Source organism: Cyprinus carpio, chromosome B6 (assembly GCF_018340385.1).
Source record: "Cyprinus carpio isolate SPL01 chromosome B6, ASM1834038v1, whole genome shotgun sequence".
Taxonomy (NCBI): domain Eukaryota; kingdom Metazoa; phylum Chordata; class Actinopteri; order Cypriniformes; family Cyprinidae; genus Cyprinus; species Cyprinus carpio.
In genome coordinates, this window is record NC_056602.1 from 9,488,634 (window position 1) to 9,513,051 (window position 24,418).

Here is a 24,418-nt window from a genome sequence, read left to right on the forward strand (position 1 = left end):
TTCACATAATGTGGTCCAAAGGTCTAAGACTACACTGGGATTTAGTTTTAGACATGGAAATAAATAAAAAGTTTTAGTATAATGCAAAAGGGGGACATACCAAATATTAAATTTAAGAAAAATTAAGATATTCTGATACTCAAGTACTCAAACATTTCCCTGTCAAAATGCTTGCAGTGATAACAGGACAGTATGTGAATGGTGAGTGTTTGCATGCATGTGAGTTTGGATGCAGTATGTTGTGGCAGCTCGTTTACTGCATGTTGAGCAAGCATGTGTCCATGCCTTTTATGAGAACAGTGAGGAGGAAAGAGTCCCTTCTTCAATTCATCTTCTCATACTTCCTGTGAGAAAAATGCAGGTAATAAATATTTGTCTTTACAAATCATCTTTTATTAAACATCAAGAATTTTATTTAGACAACTGACAGAAATATGACAGAAAATGTCCGAAATTCTGCTCAGTTGTTTGTCTCCATGGAGATGACGTTTTATGGTATTGTCACTACCTGTGGGATTATTCCTTCACTGCTGCTAAAATGAAAAGAAAAAAAAAAAAAAAAAGAGACAAAAAAGTAACAAGACCTGCTGTGGGAGATTATTAAAGCAAGTGGGCTGCAAACTTTCAGTTGCTACTGACACAAACTCAATGACCCAGCTCTGCAGCTTCTGCAAAGCCATGAGAAAAACAACTTATGAAAGTAGTGGCACATCAAAATGGAAAATTCTTGACTAAAAATCCTGCATTTAGCTTAAAATGAATATTTCTATTTTTTTTGGAACAAATTCTCATTATTATTATTATTATTATTATTATTGATAACAATAATAAAATGCTATCATACTTGTTCTTTCGTTTCTTTGTTCCCTGGCGATACAACAATAATAATTCCAACATTTTCAAATAATATTTTTAAACTTCACTGATGCAAAAACTGACTTTTAAATAAAATAAGCTCCTTCTGTAGTTTCTCAAGAATAGCCAACAATGGACAATAGACCTTTCTACAGGAACAGTGGCAGGTTGTTTAGAAACAGTAGTGTTTCACATTAGAGACAATTCCTCTTCTGATGTATTTAATGAGATTTTGTGTTTAATAGCCTCTATGCGAACATGAGAAAACATTTTTTTATTAATGCTCTAAAACCAAGATAGTTGCATGCAAAGCTGGAAAACACAAATATAAACTGCAATTGGGCTTGAAATATGCTTCCTTAGACTTAAGTTTCCTTGTCCATTTGGTCCATTATACCACACAAACAAGGGGGCATGTAGATTTTCCATGTACTGGATGATAAACTAATAGTTTCAAGTCAAATTGTAGGCCTTTTTCCCGCTTTTGGACAAAAACTAAAAATGCCATCTTGGTGACATTTTACTGAATCCCTAGTAAAAAGACTACTTATGTATTAAAGTGTCCGAGAAGTGGGAGAACTTCTTGTTCTCAATGTCGGGAGATCAGAAAGAGACATTAACACCAATATTGAGTGCCATATACAAGGTCCTGGAGACCCCACCAGATTTATGAGTCACATGAACTGGAACAGGAAGACAGGGAGAGCTTTTTCAGATAATCCCTACAGACTACCTGACACACTTTTTCTTCATGTGTCCTGCTGAAAACGGCACAAAAATTCTAACAGACTCTTCCAAATATAAAATACTGTAGGTGTCTAATGTCATTTCAAAGCAAGAAATGCTTCAACAAGCACTAGCAGTTGTCTCCTTTTAGTGTGTTGGTTTCCTGCAGAGGGCAAGGAGAAATGAAGTGAAAACACTTTTCACTTCTCTCTAGCTGGTTACAGCATTTTTCATTTCATTTTTCAGCATTTTTTCTTTGAACCACCTAAGGTGACAGCTGCAGTCTTTAATTAAATGGGTAATTACTCTCATGCTGATTCAAATTCATAATACCTTTGTTAATTTTGACACTAGGGCTGGGCGATAATTTGATCGCAATATAATTTTCCTCGATAAAACCATATGAGGAGTTTGATAAATGTTCGATATAAATGTTTATATGCCAAAAGCAGCACAAAACAGCGCAACTCATTTGAATCACGCCACACGGACCATTCAGATGAACTGAAAAATAGCACAGATCGCCTGAAAGATGAAACTCTGAAGGGCTCAGTCAGAGTGTTCGATAAGTGAAAATATATCTGAGCTAAGCTTATACTAAGCCTCCAACTCACACACTGGTGAGTTCAATCTAAGAATGTATTAGCCATTGGCTAATATTAGACATCATTTAGTCGCCCAGACTGAAGATTTAGTCACATATGCAAGTGATTTACTCGCAATGTAGAGGGTTGATTTAAAGGGGTTTTGGAGTGTTACAAGCTCTTGGTGCATGAAGAAGATCTGTAAAGTTGTAAAGACTAAAGTCTCAAATCCAAAGAGATATTCTTTATCACAGTTCAGACTCTACCACACTCCTATAAAACGCCTCATTCATACACACCCCACATTTCTACATCACTATGTGGAAATATTTGCGTAATGCCGCCCAAATGTTCACGCAAAGAAAGAAGGCGTGGTTTCAGTAACCGCAGTTATTGTTGAAGCAGCCATGTCAGGGAGATGCTGTGTGTATCTAGGCGAAAGCAAAAGCACTTTATTTGGCCTTCTGAAAGTAGATGCATTTAGGAATCTTTAAGATTACTCACAACAGAACAGCAACGCATTTTATGGACGACCGTTTTGTGAACCTAGGAGAGGAGGTAATTCTGACTTTGCTATGACAATTTGGGGCTTCTGAATCAGCTACTGTAAATATGTTTTGTTATTAGTTTAAGTATTTGCTATAGACTGTTCAAATGTGGAGTTTTGCACATCGTGTGTGTGTGTGTGTGTGAGAAAGAGAGAGAGACAGGGTCACACAGTGGAGTCAGCTGTCTTAACCTTCCATGGCTTGTGTACTGCAAACACATAGGAGCTTCATCACTGTGTCTGTCACGCGACCCTGTTCCCCTTTCGGGCTTAAACTGATGGTAAAACTAAGGACATTATTAGGTGTCTTTACATTTATTTTGAAAGATGAAGCTCGCGATTAGGGAAAGGGGCGTTACATTTCCGACGAGTGCTTGCGGTGTTCGGCCAAACACAATGCACTGGGTCAGTTGGCCAATCAGAGCAGACTGCGCTTGACAGAAGGAGGGACTTTGTAGAAAAGGACGCGTTTGAGAAAGGCGGGGCATAGAGGACCTACAATAATGTACGGTATTTGGAAAAATAATGTGTTTTTTGAACATTAAAGCATATCAACATTTTCTGTTACTCCAAATACACAAAATAATGATCTTTAAAAAAGCATCATATGACCCCTTTAAACGCAAAAGGAATAAAGATTTGACATTTATCGTGATAATTATCGATATCGACTGATATTAAAAAAATGATCGTGATAATTTTTTGGGCCATATCACCCAGGCCTACTTGACACACAAATGAAGTTATTTTTAGAGAGATCTTTCTCAGATGAAAGAGTTTCACCATGAGATCATAAAACAGACATTGTCACTTTATATGATGAACACACTTCTTTTACATATAAACACTGATTAAGACATACAAAAAGCATAACAAATACAGTAATAGAGTCCTCAAAAGGTCCAGCAAAGGTCTGTTCATCATTAAACGGATAATGTTTTACGTTGTTTTATGAACTTTTTGAAGCTTGAAAATTTTTTAATGGAGGTTTTTTTTTTTTTTTTTAATAAAGATAAACGACATAATGAGTAAATGATGAAAATTTCTTTGTTGGACGAACTATCCCTTCTACGAACTGCCATGTGTGATGTGTATAATTGTACACATGTATAATTTCTCCATGTCTCCGAGGCTCCAAATCAGTATAATAATAATAATAATAATAATAATAATAATAATAATAATAATAATAACATGTCTCCGACACTATATATATATATATATATATATATATATATAAGTTTATAAGTTAATATATAAGATCATTAGAAAATATGTGTGAATATACATCAATATCTTATAATATGCAAATCGTTATAGACCAAGTTTAAAATGTAACACTCAAGTTTTATACAACATGCAACAGTAGGGTCCCTGCTCTGCCTTACTATTCACTGAGGGGTCCTTGACTGAAGAATCCGGCTTTAAATAGCCCACTTCTAAAGTATGATACCTAGGGCTGCATGATTAATCGTATTTTAATCTCGATAATAGGGCTGGGCGATAGGAGGAGGTCAACATGGCGGCACGTTGATCGCACGCGTTTATCTGAGCTCTCATAGCATGCGGCAATTTCATTCTTAAACAGCCTCACATCGTTCTGAAACTGAAAAAATACATATACGTTGGGTCACTGTAAACAACTCTACTACAAAATGACATCGCGAACAACAAAGAAAAAACATGGAAATCAAGACCCGATAATCATTGAAAGAGCTCACCGCTTACAGGACCGCCGAGATCGGAAACGCTCCCAGAATACTCATTATGCGCTTCTTGAATTCTAAGGATAAAGACAAAGTGTTGCAAGTCGTGCGGGCCAAAGGCAAGATAACATATGACGAACGCGAAGTAAAGTTTTTTCAGGATATTGAGAAACGCATCTGAATAGAAGGAAATTCTACGAGGTGAAGCAACAGCTTAAAGCCATGGACATCCGATATGGAATAATTTTTCCAGCGAAGTTGCGCGTCACTCATGCAGGACGAGACCGCATTTTTGAGAATCCAGCTGAGGTGGAAAATTTCATTCGCAACCTAAAGGATTCAAGCTCTTAATCCTTCAACCAAGAAGACCGAATACAGAAGAAAGGAACTGTCATGTAACGAAATATATATATATAACTATATGTTTTTTTTACGTTTGGGACTGATAATGGATGGAAATATGATTGACAGTTCAAAGTAATTTGGCTGATGGAATCCAGTGAGGTTGTGGTCAGTGACTTCTAACTTTTCATATTTGAATTTAGTAGTTCTCTTTATTATAATTAGGGCTGGGCGATATGGCTGAAAACTGTATCACGATATAAGCATTTCATATCGGTCGATATCGATAATTATTGATATTTTTATGACCTATTTAAAGTAAGGACCAGCAGAAAAATATATTACATTTAAACATTTTTATTTTAAACTTAAATGATTAGTTCACCTCAAAATGAAAATTTCCTAATAATTTACTCACCCCAATGCCATCCAAGATATCCATGTCTTTCTTTGTTTTTTGAGGAAACAATAGTGACCAACTGAGTTGGTTGCCATTGAAGTCCATTATATGAAGAAAGAATCCTGAAATGTTTTCCTCAAAAAACTTGGGGTGAGTAAATGATTAGGAAATTTTCATTTTTTGGGTGAACTAATCCTTTAACCTTCCTCTGATTCATAGGTGTGATTGGCAAAGGACAAACAAGCAGGAAAATATAAGGCGCACCTATCATGACGCGGCGACAGCACGTGTGATTATCCCGGTAGTTAGGACATCGCACAAGATTTGTGTCAACACAGAATACATTTCATCACTGGATAGGTTTTGTTCGTTTATGTCAACTGAAATGCTGAACGCTTTTCAGAGAAGATAAGGCAATGTTATTTTAGTACAATTCACACCCAGCTGTAATTCAGGGAAAAAAAATCTCTGAATGCTTCACGTGAAACTTCGGCCTTCTGACCTATCATCGTGTCAATTCTCAATTGATTTTGATGGTAATATCAATTTTGATTAATATGCGAGAGGGAGGGAGGGAGGGAGAGCAAGACAGTTTGAAGACTGTGAGAGTGCGCGCATGAGGCCAGAGGAGGGGCTCTCTCTCTCTCTCTGCTCGTTCTCTCAGTAACATCAGAATTGGCGCAGCAGTCAGTCATCTTATCTACATCCCTCACTGAACAAATAAGGCTTTCCACTTATCACTCCACGCCGGTTCTGTTACTGAAGAATCCAACACGAGACAACAATATGGCGCAACCAAACTGTTGCATGATTGGCTGGTAGCGTGTCACTCCCTACGTTGCTAGGTTACCAGAGAGCGAGTGCCTTTGTTCATGCAACAAAACTTGCTTCGCAACCTCTGGTTTCTTCTGCCGAAGAAAAAAAAAAACATATCGAATGTTTTATCGAACGCATTTTTTATTGATATCGATTACACGTCTATCGCGATACATATCGTAATCGTTTTATCCCCCAGCCCTACTCGATAACGAAATCCACCTCTCTCGATTAATTAAAACTAATCGTCACGATATTGGCCGGCTCGTTATTTATCCTGAAACGTGTTTTTAATTTGCCATTTGCGTTATCTTGCATTGCTAACAAGTCTTCACTAGCGTTCATGCTTGTGGTTGCCAGATGTAAAGAGCTTTAAGCCCCAAAACAGAGCTTTTCTCCTTTAAGGATACACTTTCTGCCCGGTGTTTTATTTAATTTATACAATCTGGCAACCCTGTGTGCGCTCACTGATGGCGGAACAAGCGCTGATGATGATGTTGATGATATGAAAACATACGAGTTTAGTGATCTCTCCACAGCGATATTCTGCTTACATGAAAGTGTCATATAGACAATGTTTTTTTTTTTTCACAAGCCATTTGTACCGTTTGTGTCACCAAATGTGCCATGATCAAACTTTCACTGAGTTTCAATAATGGATATATTTTGTTTGAGGAATAAATGAGCTTTTCCTACCTGTGACAATACAATGGGGAAAAATGTACATAAATTGGAATTGTTGGAATTTATATTAAGAGTTTCGAAAGTTTTTACCAGTTTTTGTGTTGAAAATGGCATGGTAATGTTGGTTGTCAGTGTGTATTAATTATCTTTGAGCAAATTTACTGTGCGATCTGAGTGGCTTTTTCCCATTTGCGAACAAATTGACACTTTAGAAAATGTAATGTGATTACAGATGACAAAACACAAACCAAAACCATGAGTTTTGTATTATCATAGTTGGTTAAATGAAGTCAGTGTATAGTCAGTGGAGGTTGGTTAAAGGACACATGAAATGTTATTGCATTTCCCTGCTGAATTAAAAAAAATAAAAATAAATAAAAAAAATGCTAAAACAAGCCTAAGCTGGTTGTCTGAATTTAGTTGGCCAAAGCTGGTCAGAAGGCTGGTTTTAGAGGGGTTCTGACCACTTCCTTAGCTGGTCAGGCTGGGAGAGCAGCTGGAACAACCAGCTAAAACCAGCTTGACCAAGATGGGAGACCAGCTTAAACCATCTATGTTTAGGGTGGTTATAGCAGTTTTTTTTTCAGCAGGATAGAATAATTGTTATTAATAATTGTGATTATAATTTTAATCAAAATAATTGTGATTATCAGTGCAGCCCTAATGACACCAAAGGCACCTTACATTTTAACCCTGCTGCATAAAATTCAGAGTTATTTTTCTTCAGAGATAAGCATGGTCAAAACAAACTCCAATCTTTTCAAATATCCACGAGGGAGACAGAAAAAGAAAAAGAAATAGTGATTAAAAAATGAGTGTGTTTGTTTTTAGATGACTCTTTTTCCCACAGGCACCGAGTCAGGAGGAGAGCAGAGACTGGAGACTGTAGGGCAAACCTAGTTTCCCAGTTTTCACTTTCTGTCTGACTGCCAAACCTCGAACCCATAGCCCTTCTCCTCTTACACTCACTCTCTCTCTCTCATACACACATACAAACATACAGTATAATGTCATTAAGCAGTTAAGCAGGTGAGTGGCCTGAAACCCCCTCAGATGTTCCTCTGTACTCTAGTTAAACTTCCCACACAGAGAGAGTTAACAAACCAAGCTCAAGCTGATCATCTCTATAACACATCAACGTCTCCTTTCCTCTTCCCACACACCTCTCATTTACAGCTGCATCACTTCCTCCCACACGCACACTCAGGTAAAACTTTCTACAGTGTTAAACTGTCATTTTTACCCTCTCTCAAGCGCTGACAACTCCAAACCATCCTTTCGATTTAAAATGTTCAACAATGGACCAGTTCACTAAATATACCACTATAATATCTGTCAAACCCAAAAACAACCCAGTCTTATCCAGCTTTTCATAAACAAGCAAATTCCTAGTAATTGAATAAACAGTCTTTTACATACGAAAACACTTCATATGTAATCTTTTACATATGGATAAACATTTTGGCACCATATCGTTGATTGGCTGATATTCACAATTCATATTTATCCAATATAGGGTACTACAGGTAGGGTTATTAGATATTTAATCGTGGACTTCTACAATTTTAAGATTTATATCATATTGCCATCATTTAGCATTAACTTAAAGGGATGGATTATGTCACAAATGTAAACTTCAAGAGCATAATCTCTCTAAAGAGAGTGTTTTCCCCATGTTGGAATTGAACAACAGCTGTAACTGATGGCTCCTCCTCTTGTTATAAGTTTTACAATAATTTACTTCATGATAACAATATAATAATAAAATAAAATGTAATTTCAAATTACATCATTCTTCTGTACATTGTAATAATGCTACCTAATTTAACTTTAGAAATTTACTCTGATTTTATTTAATTTTTTGACAAAGTAATATAAATTTATAATATTTGTATTTATTATCAGCTGTTAGGGTTAGATTATGCAATAAGATACAATGCTAAGCAAGCACACTCACAATCTTGCACTGTTTATTAGCAGTCCAGCGACTGATGGATTTTTCCATCAAATCACCTTGTTGATCGTTTAGACTCCTTCATTTTGTTTTCGACTGCTGTCATAATCTTTGTGGATGAGATGTGTAGATAAGACTTGAATATGCGTATAAGATATGAAGAAAGCATGTGGAATTTTCTAGTGTCCAGATGAATAGCTCCCTTATTCAACACATTATTTGCCTTAAGCTTTAGAGCATATTTTCAAAATAAACCAGTGTGTTTAAGTATCTAGGGTAGTGGAGGAAGTCTGAGAGCCAGGGGAAGGAAAAACAAAACAAAACAAAACATTGAGAACAGTTTATGGGGTAATAATAGTCCTCTCCTAATGTTTTCTGTCAGAGTGACGTCCTGAGAAACTTCCGGTATGTAAAATCTCCAGATGGCCTCACTTGAATTAAAGGGAGACACTGATCTACGAGTTGGAGTAGCAAACACTGCACTGAAAATTGTGTGTGATGGAAAGATAATTAGGAAGAAAAAGAGAGGCATAGAGAGAGAGAGAGGCATAGAGAGAGAGAGAGAGAGTGAGGGGGGGGGGGGGGGGGGGGGGGGGGGAGAGAGAGAGAGAGAGAGAGAGAGACCCCTTGTGCAAGCGTGTATGCGTTTTTGTGCTCAGGAACAAAAAAAAAGACCACCCCTCCTTTTAGATGGTCTGTTCATCCAATTGGAGCTTGGATAATTTCTTTAGAGGACAACCACAGATGTTACCCTTTGAGATGAAAATGAGCAACAGCCATCTTTCCCCCTGCATGAGCTCATAAACACACAAATACAAAGCCTTATTTTTGTCTTCATTTGTTTGTTTTATTTTTTACTTATTTTATTTATTATTTTGCATGTATAATTAACAGTTACATGGAACCTATTAAGATTTTGGTATCCTTACAGTCCCAGCCATAGGAAACAAATAAATAATCACAAGCAACAGAGACTAGGTTAGGCTTGTCAGCATATTCAGTAATTTCATGTAACTCATTATGCCATAAAGTGCATAGTTTTTTCCAGATTTTTAGCAGTTTTGTTATTTTTAACTAATAATAAAACTATTAAAATATGTTTTTATTAGTTTAAATAAAGCTGTATAAAATAGAATCTAAAATTGAAAAACTTTGGGTCGAGTGGACAATATCAATTTTAATCAACCTTCATTTTAAAGGACTGCTATAGCTAATCTTAAATATTTTAGTCAAAACTGTCAAAAAAAAAAAAAAAAAAAAAAGTCATGCAACATCCATTACATTCACCTCAGGAGTCATTCAATGTCCATTGCTCAATATTTAACTCAATTTTTATTTATTTTTTTGCTAAATATGCCATATAACTTATTCAATATATTTTACTTAACCTATTAGTAATGTCTTAATGTATTTTGAATAAATCTGTCATGAAAACAATTTTAATTTTTTTTTTATCACAGGCACTGTTTAATTGTTCATATTTCAACAACAAACTGTAGTAGAACTGTATAATTGTTATTATACGAAATATAGAATATTGTTATTAAATGAAAAATGGAATAAAGTGCATAAGATGGATCAAATGCAAGTGATTATGTTGGGTGTTGCTATGTCAGAGCTAAGTTATCTGGAAAGATAAATTGGTGAAGAACATTATTATGCATCAAACAAATACGTGAAAGATTTTTTGTTATCAACAGCAATCAGCTATATAACATCTAATATAAATTAGAAAATCATATACTGATAATATACAACAATGCCAAGATCTCTGGAAGAAGTTTGGATAAGTGATATTTACGTTCTCTTAGATTGAGTGAGCAGTCTGGTGGCAGTAACTTCTTCCAATGGTTGTGCTGTTAACAATGCAGTGGGGAAAGGAGCAGTGGGAGAGAGAGGGTGGTGGGATCTGGAAAGGTCTTCAAGCCTTGATTCGAACTCAGGATGCCCGTAACGCAATGGCATTATATGTCGGGGCAATGCTCACTAGGCTATTGGTGCCTAAGAGGTTTCTTTTTAAGAAAAGTAAACAAAGCAAAACAAAGTGCATGTTTTGGGTTCCGCAATTCATTTGGATGACACACTTAGTGGAATGTAAAGGGAATGAAGAGGGAATTTCCCCACTCTTTAATTACATGCAAGAAAAAAGCTTGAGATTTTGTTTAAAGTCAACTGTAAAAGTTCAATTATGTTATCTGAAAGAAACCATTAAAGAAAAGTGAAGTTACGTGTGGCCAAGTATGTTGACCCATACTCGGAATTTGTGCTCTGCATTTAACCCATCCAAGTGCACACACCCAATAGTGAACACACTCACACCGTGAACACACACCCGGAGCGGTGGGCAGCCATATTGCAGCACCTGCGGAGCAGTTGGGGGTTCCGTGCCTTGCTCAAGGGTCGTGGTATTGGGGGTGGCAGAGAGCACTGTTTATTCACTCCCCCACCGACAATCCCTGCTGGACCTGAGACTTGAACCCGCAACCTTCGGGGTTACGACTCTCTAACCATTAGACCACAACTGCCCACTAAAGAATTAGCAAGTACAAAACATTGCAACTAAAGAATCCTTTAAAACAGATGAAGTGTTTACCAAGAAATGGGTTAACAAGAAGTGGGCAGTGGAAATGCATATGTGCAAGTAAGTGCAGCTGAACCAGGATGTTTTGCAGGTCTTAAGGGAAGTGGTTTGTCACTTGCAACAGAAGCACTACTATGAGGAAGTAGATAAAAATGAATCAAGGTACTCAACTTGGATGATCACATTCTCTATTCTGGGCTATGATGCAATGACTTTTATTCTATACTGAATGCCAAAATGAGCTTGTGACTACAAATCTTTTACTAGAACCTGACCTATGGAATACTCTCTAATGAAAATAAAATTTTATATGCATATGCATGAGTTGTGGTACCAATCACTGAATCTAGTACACTTGTTCAGCATGCTTCACTATGACTAACAAGGAGGACGATTCTGAAGGTCAGCAGGAAATGACTTAGCTCTCCACTGATGCACAGATGCTAGTCAGGTATTGAGCTCCTATTTCACAGAAGCACATGGGGAAGAGAGAAATGCAGAGATTGCTAGGTGCCATGACTCTATTCTGGTATCAAACTAGCAAACATTACTGTATTTAGCCATTTTATGTTTTGTGGGGTCTTCAGAGTAAATGAACATAATCAGTGCCATTTGTAATGTATTAAAACAACATCAACAACAACAAAACTGTAGAGAAGAAAAAGAATAGCAACCATCCTAAAACTGTCTAAACCTCTTAGGAAAGCACTAGGAAATTACTTAAGGCCAAAAAGGAATATGTAATCAGGAACCACTTGCATTCTTGCATAATTTCACACGAGCAATGCATGCACATACATTATATTTCAGTGTTTTCTCCGCAGTTCTGTGCTTACTGATTACAATTACACACACAAAAAAATGTATTAGAAAATCCATGTCTACATTGATTTCTAGTAGGCGTGGGTCTTATCTATGTGTGTGTGTGTGTGTTATATACACAGTCACACACACATATATATGATTTTAAAATGTCTCTACTGTCCGTGTTTAATTTTGATTATTTTTGTGCCAATGATTTAAGTAGCATTACATTTTGACTACTACTTGTGAAGTTAAAAGTTGTTCCACTTTAACGACATTCTTATCTTTTCCATTGTACTCCATCCAGCTGTTTTTAAACACAAGAACAAGTCGTAAGTAAATGCACCCTAAGAAACCAAAGTTTGACCACCCTAATAATAGAGTGTTTCCTTAAGACAAAAAAACAAAACACGACAACAACAACAAAAAAACAAAACAAAAACAAAACCAACAACTAATCATTAGGGCAATTCACCAACTACTTGTTCTGTCATCCCTAATTTATGGTATTAAGGCATGCTTGGTGGGTTGTTAAGCCAGAATGTCACATTTTTACAAAGCTATAAAAGGTACATGAGCTACTGGAGCATATGGCCTCGTTTTTATCCATATTCAGAGTTTAACATTTAATACAATTACAAAATCATTTTATGTATTTGCACTAATTAGCTAGTATCCTAAAATAGTATATTAGTGGTCATTACAAAACAGAGCAGCTGTTTCTGGTAAGAGTTTCACATTTATTATATTCATCCCAAATTGCTTTCAAGACTCCATCATGCATGCACATGACTGGAGAACGGAACATGTCATGGAAATGGTCCGCATCTGGACCACAATTACATAACATCCTTGCCTCAATATAGCATATGGTAGAGGACCTTTCCACACCGTCACGTTTACAATCATACAAGTGCTTTTCCAGGGCAGAAATAGTTCCACAATATCTTATATCCAAAGAAATATCAATAATGCAGGCCTGTGTTGCATAACTAGTAGGCAAGTCTTGGGAAGCTCCACGGCATAAGTTCAACAACAAATGCTCCACAGATCGGTTCTGATCTGCTCCCAGCCTGCAGGCAGAGTTGAAGAAGCTGAGTCATTACAGATATTACACGAAGACAGATCCTAATTTGATTCCATGTGAACCACAGCATGTATCCCATCATGCATCTCAGCTCAGCATGAGCCCCTTGGTGTTCAGCATGCAACAGAAGCTTAGAATAAAATGTTACCAGTTTAAAGATTAACAAAAAGAAAACTCCTCAAAATATTATTTCAACTAGATTCATGATTTTTTCCCCCCACAATTTACATAGCCTCAGTGGCAAAGTGCTTCCCAGGCTGGGCCTAATGGTCTCTACTATGAGCCATAAGGAAAAAATATAAACTCTGAAAACCTGGCACAGGGCTGCAGCATCTCTTGAGGATGCTGGCAATCTTTAAGAGAATAACATGTCTCTGATTGAAATTCTCAGTCTGTAAATCTTTTGAAGGTGCCTTAGTGGTAGTGAAGGGGAATGATCAAACAGCTCACACCGCCAGAGGAAAGTGTTATATCTGACTATATCTGACAGACATGACTGACTGTAACAGGCTGTGACATGACACTGATCACAACAGAGCTACATGTGACCTGAGTTGAGTCAATGCTGATAAAGAGGGTAAGATCATTTTTATCAGCCATCTAAGCAGGTAGTTCGGTTTTCTTGGTTCTTTTGGTCTGGACCAAAATTAGTTAAAATATTGAGTTATACATAGTCTAACAAATAAATGAAGCTAGTCACTTAATCATATTACGTAATTACAATTATTATACAATTTATACAAATAAATATATTTCGCACACAAAATGAGATGACAGAGAAACTCTCTCATTTACCATTTAATTAGCTAGGCTATATGAAAAAGTAACTGAATGACACATCATTCTGCCTAACATCTCCTTTTGTAAGTCACATGGATAAGAAACAAAACAAAGATAAGATGTTTTATTTTTATTTTTGAGATTATTCATAACATAATCTCTCTTAAAATACCTTATAGGGTCATGATAATCAAAACAGTCCTGAGCTAGATCAAGATTTGATCTCTGCAAACCAAACTATCACTTTAATGAAATATTTTTTCTCCCACTAATAGAAAGATTATATCATTAGCTAGCTCCATACTGGAGAGCTGCTTTATAACAGAAAATCAAGTTGTAATTCTAACTAAAAGTGACACGAACTCTGGTTTTGATTTAAGCCTATCTATTGCATAAAGTGCTATATAAATAAACGTGACTTTACTGGAGTACCGAACTGCTGAGCTCGTACAAACATCCACATCGCTGTAATCAGATGCATTCTTAACTGCTGCTTTCTCACCGCTGTCAGTTTTTGTTGTGTTTATTTTGTGATTGAGAGGAAAGCGTGCGTCATATATTTACATATTCATCCAAACTCTGTTTGCATTTGCTCTGAAGCGCTGTGTCTTCTGAATTGCATCCAAGAGGGCTGAATTACAGTCTTGCTCTACAGCACCACACTGGTCAAACCACATTATTGCAGGCTCTTACATTTATTAGGTCATATGATATCAAATGGCTACTCAACAACAAAAAGTTTGTTGACCATTTTTATTGTCGAGATTGTTGATAATGTCGACTTATCATTTTCAGCCATAATGTTTATTTCTTGTTTGCTTAGCATTCACACCGTCACTGAATCTAAAGATAAAAAAAAACAATAAAGTATAAGGATACAGTCACAACCTTGGTGTGTTTTCCAAAAGCAAATATGGTCGCAAGTTCCATTGTTTCCAATAGAGTTCAATAGAATTAATAACCATAGTTAACTAACAAAGGTTTTGTTAAATGCACCCCTGATCGGATGAGTGCATTTAGCCTTATCACAACATTGTTTTGGATGATCGGCAAGTTCACAGAATACACATCATATTTTGAGAAATTAAACAAGGGCCTGGCCTGTACAGTCATGAAGTCTTAATGTAAAACGCCACTTAACGCTGCTGTGTGATGCCTGCACATTGCCCATGTTTTCCTCACAGCTGAGTGAAACTACAAGAAATCCCCAAACGAAGTATGATCAAGCACACTGCATTTGAACTGTACTTATGCAACAGCCTGCCAGCTTCATGAAACATCAAACTCCAACCAGGAGCAAACCAGTCCAAACCTATTAGGACTTTGTTTATGGAAGGAATTTCTGGTTATCAGGCAAAACTAATCAGATTTTCTAAAGAGCCAATTATTATGTGAACTTTAAATATAAATCTCACTTTTAAAAAAAACAAGTCTCACTTTAATTCAACAAATATGCAGAACATGCTACCAAATGAAAAAAAAACAAAACAAAAAAAAAACATTTGCCTGTAAACAAACAGATATTAGCCATTGCACTCCATTGCATCAACATTTCTCTTTGGAGTTATCTTCAGAAAAATAGTTGATATGGGTATTGCAGCACTGTTAAAAATGAGCTGGTCGCCAAAAAATGCTGTAGGTTCAAAACTCTGCAGAGTGTTATTCAAGAGTCAATAACATAGCAAGGACATGTTTGGCCAAGTAATCACTGCAATATTTCTTTCTTTTATTTTTGGCATAAAGTTTACAGATTACTAATGTATAATTATCTGGATGTTGTTACAGTTACGAATAAAATACCCATTAAAAATATAATTAGAAATTACTAAAACACCATGGAAAATAACTATTAAATTATAAATAAACTGATTTAATCATACGCAAACATATTTTAGAGTATAAATAAAGTACATTGTCATCTTCCTAGAACACAATTTGGATATTAAAGGGTCAAGACATTAAACATCCAAATAAACAATGACATATATTATGAATGTTCTCAAGTTTGTTAGGCAATTATAGATGCACTGGGATTAAGTCAAATCATGGACAGCTCAGAATGGCGCTGTTTCACTGTCATGGTACAATTTAAACGTGAGATCAGCAAACACTGGCCTTTCAGGTCACACTGCATGCATACGTTACATACTTTCACCCTCTGCCTGTGAAAGACGTTTCAGTGTTTCCCCCAAAGAAACATTAGTAGCTTTCGATTTGGCAGGCAGTGTCTGGCGATTATTTTACATAAAATTCCGAACGCGATTATTAAATGGTATCGCAGCCAAGTCATACAAACAGCTTACAAATGTAACTTATCTCCAGTTCGCCTCCCTGCGCACTACATAGCATACAAACAACACAGATTAGGCTACTTTATGATTATTTCTCTGGTTGCGTAACCAACAAAGAGCCTCGAGACCGACTGTTCCGAGTGTTTCACAAATCAAATGTACTCACATCTCAGTGGGCGCTGTGTCAATCCATATTGCCATCGGAAGAGTTGTGATGCATGCGAGCTGTGTTGCCAAAATCCAGCGCGCTGCTTCTCGCTCTTCTTTGCGCTGCTGCATAGTGTGGCCCCGCCCTTATGCGTGACGCCAACCTGCTCGGCCCCGCCTTTCCCACGCGCTCTCTGCGCAACTACACGTGCAGACACAAACACAAAATATTTTTTTATACAAGACAATGCACTAATAATAATAAAAAAATATATAAAATACTGGTTTGCACTTAATTAGTTTAATTATATTTGTGACAGGGTTATTAACATAATATCTTTAATTGTGTTATTTGTTTGTGTGCATATTATATTCTAGTAGTCAGTTAAATTACACTGAAGCTAAACGACAGTTTTTCTTAAGGAAAAATTGCAGGACCATTAAGTGAGACATTTATTTGATTTGGACAGTAATGGGTGTATTTGAAGAGAGGCAGTATATCTCCTATTATGGTTAGTTTACAAATTATGCTGGTGGTTTTGATTCTCGTTTCATAGTGCAATGCTTCTAATCTACAATTACAAATCTGATTCCTCACAAAATATGTGAGATCATGGGTTTCAAGAACTATATTGCCATCTTGTGGATGGTTGTTAAAAAACAGTCGCCGTCACAGTTTTCATTTAATTTTATTTCACTTTCTTTTTGGAGTAGCCAATCATTTTTATCATATTACACGATGCAGGTTACCCTTTATTGGAAACAATGTTATACCATGAAATATAATGTGTTCACATTTTTTTTTATAAAATCATTTTATAATACAAAACGATTTAAGACAATCAAAAGCAGTCTCTTTTTTTTTCTTACAATAACATGGCAATAAATTATAAAAATAAGGGAGACTAGGGCTAGTTGTCATACTTTTTACTCCAGTAAATATTTCTCAAATTCAGTTTATTTTCTCAAATTCAGTTTATTTTTATCATTTGGAATAAGAAACAGTTCATACATTCAGTAGTGGGGCATGTTGACACAATATATGAGGTAAATTGCCACAATCCTGCTGTATGTTTTATAGGACATTTAGCAAAAATATAAACATTAAAATCATAAAATCATGGAACAAAAATGTAGAGGTAACTGAAATAGAAATCCATTATTTTGGGCAACAAATTATTAATATTGAATAATACTAAATAAGATTAAACTCATGATGTACATTCCGGAAGAAGATAATTTGTGAATTGCTAAATCTATACAGAAAGCTAACACAGCTGATACATTTGTACTTATGGATATCAGAGGATGTCGATTAAAAATCTCACCTCAGATAACAGGTGCATCTACAATAAGCTCAATAACAGACTGTTATTTTAGAGTAAGAAGTGAACCTCAAAGGTCTTTATAGCCTCAAGATCAAATTAACACTGCAGCCCTATTATTTCTATGAATAGCCTAAACTGGGTCATGAATCTTTTCTTAGGTGGACAGATAATAGTTTTCATACCACATATTTACATAGATTCATGCGAATGTGTATTTAACATAAAAGTGACCCTGGACCACAAAACCAGTCTTAAGTCGCTTGGGTATATTTTTAGCAATAAACATTGTATGGGTCAAAATTATCGATTTTTCTTTTATGGCAAAAATCATTTGGATATTAAGTAAAGATCATGTTCCATGAAGATATTTTAGGGAAGTCATGCCCTAGTGGTTAGAGAGTTTAACTCCTAACCCTAAGGCTGTGGGTTTGAGTGACGGGCTGGCAATACCACAACTGAGGTGCCCTTGAGCAAGGCACAGAACCCCCAACTGCTCCCCAGGTGCCGCAGCATAAATGGCTGCCCACTGCTCTGGGTGTGTGTTCACGGTGTGTGTGTGTTCACTGCTGTATGTGTGCACTTTGGATGGTTAAATGCAGAGCACAAATTCTGAGTATGGGTCACCATACTTGGCTGTATGTCACGTCATTATCACTAAGATACTAAGATATTTTGTAAATTTCCTACCGTAAATGTATCAAAACTTAATTTTGATTAGTAATATGCATTGCTAAGCTAAGGACTTCATTTGGACAACTTTGAAGGCGAATTTTCTCAGTATTTTGATTTTTTTTGTACCCTCAGATTCCAGATTTTCAAATAGTTGTATCTCAGCCAAATATTGTTTTATCAATGGAAAGCTTATTTATTCTTATTTAAATAAAGGTTCTAACAAACCATACATCAATGGAAAGCTTATTTATTCAGCTTTCAGATGATGTATAAATCTCAAAAAAAAAAAAAAAAAAAAAAAAAAAAAAAAAAGACCCTTATGACTGGTTTTGTGGTCCAGGGTTACAAATGTGTATTTGATTAATATTCCCATGGTTGTTAGTGTAAAACAAGGGTAAACTGCTATTATGCATATTTAACATATGTATCTTCATAAATAACAATATTTGTAGATGCACTCAATGTTATGTCTTTACACTGAGAACTGCATGGTGCTCTAAACTTAATATCTGTCCAGAAATGATTTCTTGCTTTGGCAAAGATCAACACACACACACACACACACACACACACACACACACACACACACACACACACACACACACACACACACACACACACACACACACACACACACACACACACACACACACACAATTTGGTACTGAAACAACTGTCCGAAATTGCAAGTACATTTTATAAACAATTACAGTAAAACAGCAATTAACACACTGAATCAAACATGAAAGTAGAAAGGCTGGGATAGTATTTTCCTGTAAAACGCACTCAATTTGTTTTAATTATTTATTTACAGTGAAATTCACTGCTTTGAGATGACAGATAAAGAATCTGTCATGCTTAAATGCATTTATAGGTTTATTTTCATATAATTTAAAACAGACAATACTAGTTATTTCAGCATACCTATTTCACAAGAACATGAATGAATGCATTTAATTAAAATATTGGTGTCTTGAGACGTGTAGATCCATTTCACAGTTAAATAAACTTTTCACAGTCACACATCTATTTTTATTAAAGAAGGTAACTAAATACTGACTCTAGCAACACATGATGACAAATGCTATTTTCTATACCGTTACCTCACCAGTACAAAATCCAATGTGCTGATGGCAGAGCAACTTGATATCAGTAGTGCTACAATTATTGATTGAAAATGAATTTAAGTCACATAAACAGATTATTTTTATTAGATATTATTTATTTTGTTGAACTGGATCAGACTTCTATTTTTAAATAAGTCCCTACAGCTAGACTCTAAGAATAGTGGCGTCTGGTCCTTTTTTTGTCATTGGTCATTGCACAGTGGCCACACCAGTGAGAGACAGAACCGAACATTTGAAGAACAATAAATAATGTAGACAGATAAACAAACCAGCGGGACAGTGTTGGTAATACAAACCAACTAATGTGAGCATTTAAAATTGAGAGACTGAGAAAATTGTTGTTCAGCAGCTATGCGTCTGGTAGTTTTACAGTTCCTGGCTGGATTTTTTGGAGCTCTAAGCTTAGTGTTCCTTCTGGGATCTCTTGGGTCTGATTACTGGCTTATGGCATCTGAATCTTGTGGAGATGCTGCTCTTTTCAAATTATGGAGAGTCACAAAGGTAAGGCTCAGACATATTTGCCTTGTTTTAAAAAGATTTGTCCATGTGCTTGATTAGACTTTAACTATACATTTAAACGAATTATGAGAGAATTCACCAATATATTGTTTTTAATGACAAATCAGACATACAAAGAATTAATGAATCCACCTGGGACCAGAATCATAAGTCTGCATTGTATTGTAGTTTAAATGTTTCACTGAAACAACAACATTTGAGAAAGAAACATTTGCCTTCTTTGAATAAAATACCAGTTTACACTCTTAAAAATAAAGGTTTTAAGAGAAGGTTTAGCAGCGATGCTACAGAAGAAACATTGGTGAAAAGCTCTTAAAATAACCCTTTTTTTTTGTAGAGTAAAAGAACATTTTAATAATCTAAATAACCTTCTGTGCAATAGAAATTAGATGTTAAAGGTAATATTTATTTTTGTATGACTTTACCTCAATTTACATGAATTTTATGCTGTGGACCAGCACAGCCATGTTGTTCACAAACACAAAATGCTGGTCAGCCAGCATAGTCTTTCTTAAGAAGCTGGCTGACTAAAGAAGGTTTGCTTCTTAAGCTAGTTAAACCTTATAGTGACACTAGCATCAAAAAAACAAACATGATGGTACATTTTCAGTATGATCAATATATTTGGAACAATATCAGTTTAGAAGGAACATTTATTTATCATCTTATTTACTAATTTATCATTCTTATTCATTAGGATATATCTCAAGCACAGCCAGACAGTAGCAATCAGGCTGAAAACTCCCTTCTGTTCTACCATGAGGGTCTTTTTTGGAGATGTTCCTACCATAGGGGTTCAAGTGGAGAGCAGGGCAGCATACTGGCTTTTTTGATAAGTAAGTGAACTCTTTCTGTATTAACATGCAACTTGAAACTTGAGTGATATTGCTTTAATCTTAAAAAAACAGTCAGTGCTTATATTCTTAAAGGGGTCATATGATGCTATTTCAATTTTTCCACTTTAAAAAGCTCTTGGTGCATAAAGAAGATCTGTAAAGTTGCAAAGACTGAAGTCTCAAATCCAAAGAGATATTCTTTATAAAAGTTAAGACTTGTCCACGCCCCCCTAAAACGGATTGTTTAAACGCCCCCACATCTCTACGTCACTGTGTGGGATGATTTGCAAAACGCTGCCCAAATGTTCATGCAAAGAAAGAAGGCGTACCTTTTATTCTTGCTGTTGCTGCCGGCGCCATTTCATGGAGAAGCTGTGTTTTTCATTGTGAAAGTGAAACTACTTTGTTTGGCCTTCAAAAAGAGCACGATATCCGCTTCGTCATGCCTGGAGCTGATCTGTACTGGTCGCTGAGGAAATACATCAAGCCCGGGGTTGTTACATGTGGTTGCAGCAAACCCCAGCCGATCCTTCGTTCAATCCGCCGGCCATTCCTCGTTATAGCCGCTGGCTGCCGCTCACTCGAGCCGTGGGCCGCTCCTCACTCAAGCCGCTGGCCATTCCTCACTCTTTGCAAGGACAGTCTGGCGCTTCTGACTCATGGTATGCAAGTAGGTTTACATATGTAAAGGATTTGCCACTGATGATTCAAATGCAAGTTTTGAGCAGTAGAGTAGGCTTGTTGTTTCTCCAATCACAAATGCAGACATGGTTTTATGTTTACGCGGTGCGATATGCAACGTAAAGTGTAAAAAGACAGTTAAGTCATTATAATCAGTAATTATGTCCCCACTGGATGCAACAACTGCCTCGTTTGTAATGGGTTTTATTGTTATTATCCTGTCAGGCTGATGTTCTGACTGGGACACGCCATAACAGTACATGTTAACATTTCCATCAGATTCTTGAAACATTTGGAAACACACAACGCACTGGATAGCTGGCCAATCAGAGCACACCTCGCTTTTCAGACCGATGAGCTTTGTAAAAAAACGATGCGCATCATGTTTCAGTGGGTGGAGGAGAAACAATAATGTACATTATGTGGAAAATAATGTGTTTTTTGAACCTTAAACCACATAAACACATTTTATTACACCAAATACACAAAATAATGTTCTTTTTAGCAACATCATATGACCCCTTTAAAAAAAAATTAATTACCTCCTGAATCCCAGTATATACAGTATATGTCACAATACTGCTGTTAGGGAGACGAAGGCACAATGAAGATTATAACAAGAAGTCCTTTTAATGGGAATCCACATGAAGAATAGGGTCTAACACAGATGATAACATCAACAATACCAGACAAAGGAAGACAGGACAGACTATACTTTAAATAAGAGAGCAAATGAAGATAATTAATGACACACACCTGAATGAGGGAAACTAGGTCACACAGAGCACATGAGGGATGAAAACAGAACAAAAGTCCAATGGGTTGTGACTAAATATATATCTCAGTTGTTTGGACTCTATTTCATTAGGTACCTATAAATGGTGCTTAATTTTGTAACCCCCTACTGTACAGGGCATTCAGAAAGTATTCATTATTTTTTCACTCCAAAAACTCATACAAACATTACAGAAAGGGAAAAAAAATGGCCAAGGAACTCATTCACATGTACATCGTCTGAACAGGAAAATTCCAGAGCATACACGTTGCATAGTGTCACTCTCCAACACAATCTTTTTCACTCCGAACCATTACTTCTCTCCGATTTCGGAGCACTGAATCTCCCAGGAAAGTGAGAAGCGTCCGTTCGCATCAGAAGTTCATGGACAAAAGAAAGATCTTGAATGTGCAGGATTAGAATAATGCTGAGATGGCGGAGATTTAGTGACGTCAAACAAATGCAATCTCATTGGATACTTCATAAGGTGAGACAATGTTATTGGAGATACGTGTTACCTTCGATATTTCATATACTGGTGCATCTCAATAAATTAGAATGCCATGGAAAAGTTCATTTATTTCAGTAATTCAACTCAAATTGCGAAACTTGTGTATTAAATTCAATGCACACAGACTGAAGTAGTTTAAGTCTTTGGTTCTTTTAATTGTGATGATTTTGGCTCACATTTAATAAAAACCCACCAATTCAATCTCAACAGATTAGAATATGGTGACATGCCAATCAGCTAATCAACTCAAAACACCTGCAAAGGTTTTCTGAGCCTTCAAAATGGTCTCTCAGTTTGGTTCACTAGGCTTCACAATCATGGGGGAAGACTGCTGATCTGACAGTTGTCCAGAAGACAATCATTGACACCCTTTACAAGGAGGGTAAACCACAAACATTAATTGCCAAAGAAGCTGGTTGTTCACAGAGTGTTGTATCCAAGCAAGTTGAGTGGAAAGAAAAAGTGTGGAAGAAAAAGATGCACAACCAACCGAGAGAACCACAGCCTTATGAGGATTGTTGAGCAAAATCGATTCAAAAATTTGAGTGAACTTCACAAGGAATGGACTGAGGCTGGGGTCAAGGCATCAAGAGCCACCACACGTAGATGTGTCAAGGAATTTGGCTATAGTTGTCGTATTCCTCTTGTTAAGCCACTCCTTAACCACAGACATTGTCAGAGGCGTCTTACCTGGGCTTAGGAGAAGAAGAACTGGACTGTTGCCCAGTGGTCCAAAGTCCTCTTTTCAGATGAGAGCAAGTTTTGTATTTCATTTGGAAACCAAGGTCCTAGAGTCTGGAGGAACGGTGGAGAAACTCATAGCCCAAGTTGCTTGAAGTCCAGTGTTAAGTTTCTGTAAGAGCCATATTTCATATTTCAGAATTTATATTTTATGTTTATATTTCACATTTTTATTGTGTAAATTTGGTACAATAATTGTTTTTGTTAATGTTATTTACTGTTGAATATATTTATTTGGTTTATATTTGTTCTTACTGCGCATGTTCAGTGATGTCATTGTTTTGTAGTTTTTTTTTTTTAAGAAAAAGTATTGACGCAGAGGCAGTAAGTTCAGACGAACGGAAGAACACAAAGCTTTTGACCGTTTCGTAACTATTTCATATAGCATAAATAGGCTCACAAGTGTCTCTACAAATAAGTTGTTGAGAAGGTATCACTGAACAAGAAGATTATGCTGTATTTGAGAAATGTGATTCTTTATTGACTGGGAAGAATAAACCATGATTAAGGAAACTTCTAGACTTCGAGTGATGAATACAAGATAAGAAGATACGGTCAAAACTTGTGAAATAATTACAAAGATACTCACATGTCCCTTACATGTAAGTCAAAAGCTTTCTCCGTTGTTTAAGCTAAAAGGAATTATTGCAAGTGCGCACTTTAGAGCACTTTAGAAGAAGACAGTGCATGCGAAGGCAGAAGGGCTCGCTTGCTGTGGACAAACAACGTCGTGCAGTATTGTGTTCAATGGAGGTATAAATCAAGGGAGATCGATCATCATCTTTGCAAGAAGTGTTAATGAGCAACTTCAATCGTAAGTGAACTTGCACGCTATTAAGTTTCACAAATGGCGGATAACAAAGACGACGATGATGCTATTACGCTGTCCGAACGCAAGAGGGCGCCAACTGACAAGGGTTTTGA

General features: G+C 36.4%; 2 protein-coding genes across 12 annotated transcripts in view; one reads left to right on the plus strand and one right to left on the minus strand.

The window, feature by feature from the left end:
- Positions 1 to 16,476, minus strand: part of LOC109057125 (inositol polyphosphate-4-phosphatase type I A-like) — a 47,491-nt gene extending 31,015 nt beyond the window's left edge. For all 11 annotated transcript variants that reach the window (XM_042725626.1, XM_042725627.1, XM_042725625.1 and 8 more), the window contains exon 1: positions 16,324 to 16,476. The gene's annotated coding sequence lies outside the window, so the exon portion shown is untranslated. The remainder of the gene's footprint in view (positions 1 to 16,323) is intronic.
- A 3,020-nt stretch (positions 16,477 to 19,496) lies between these two features.
- LOC109061185 (transmembrane protein 182-like) overlaps positions 19,497 to 24,418 on the plus strand; it is a 29,525-nt gene continuing 24,603 nt past the window's right edge. The window contains exons 1-2 of the mRNA XM_042725628.1: positions 19,497 to 19,932; positions 20,648 to 20,786. Of these exons, the coding sequence (XP_042581562.1) occupies positions 19,783 to 19,932; positions 20,648 to 20,786 (289 nt within the window). The 5' untranslated portion in view covers positions 19,497 to 19,782. The remainder of the gene's footprint in view (positions 19,933 to 20,647; positions 20,787 to 24,418) is intronic.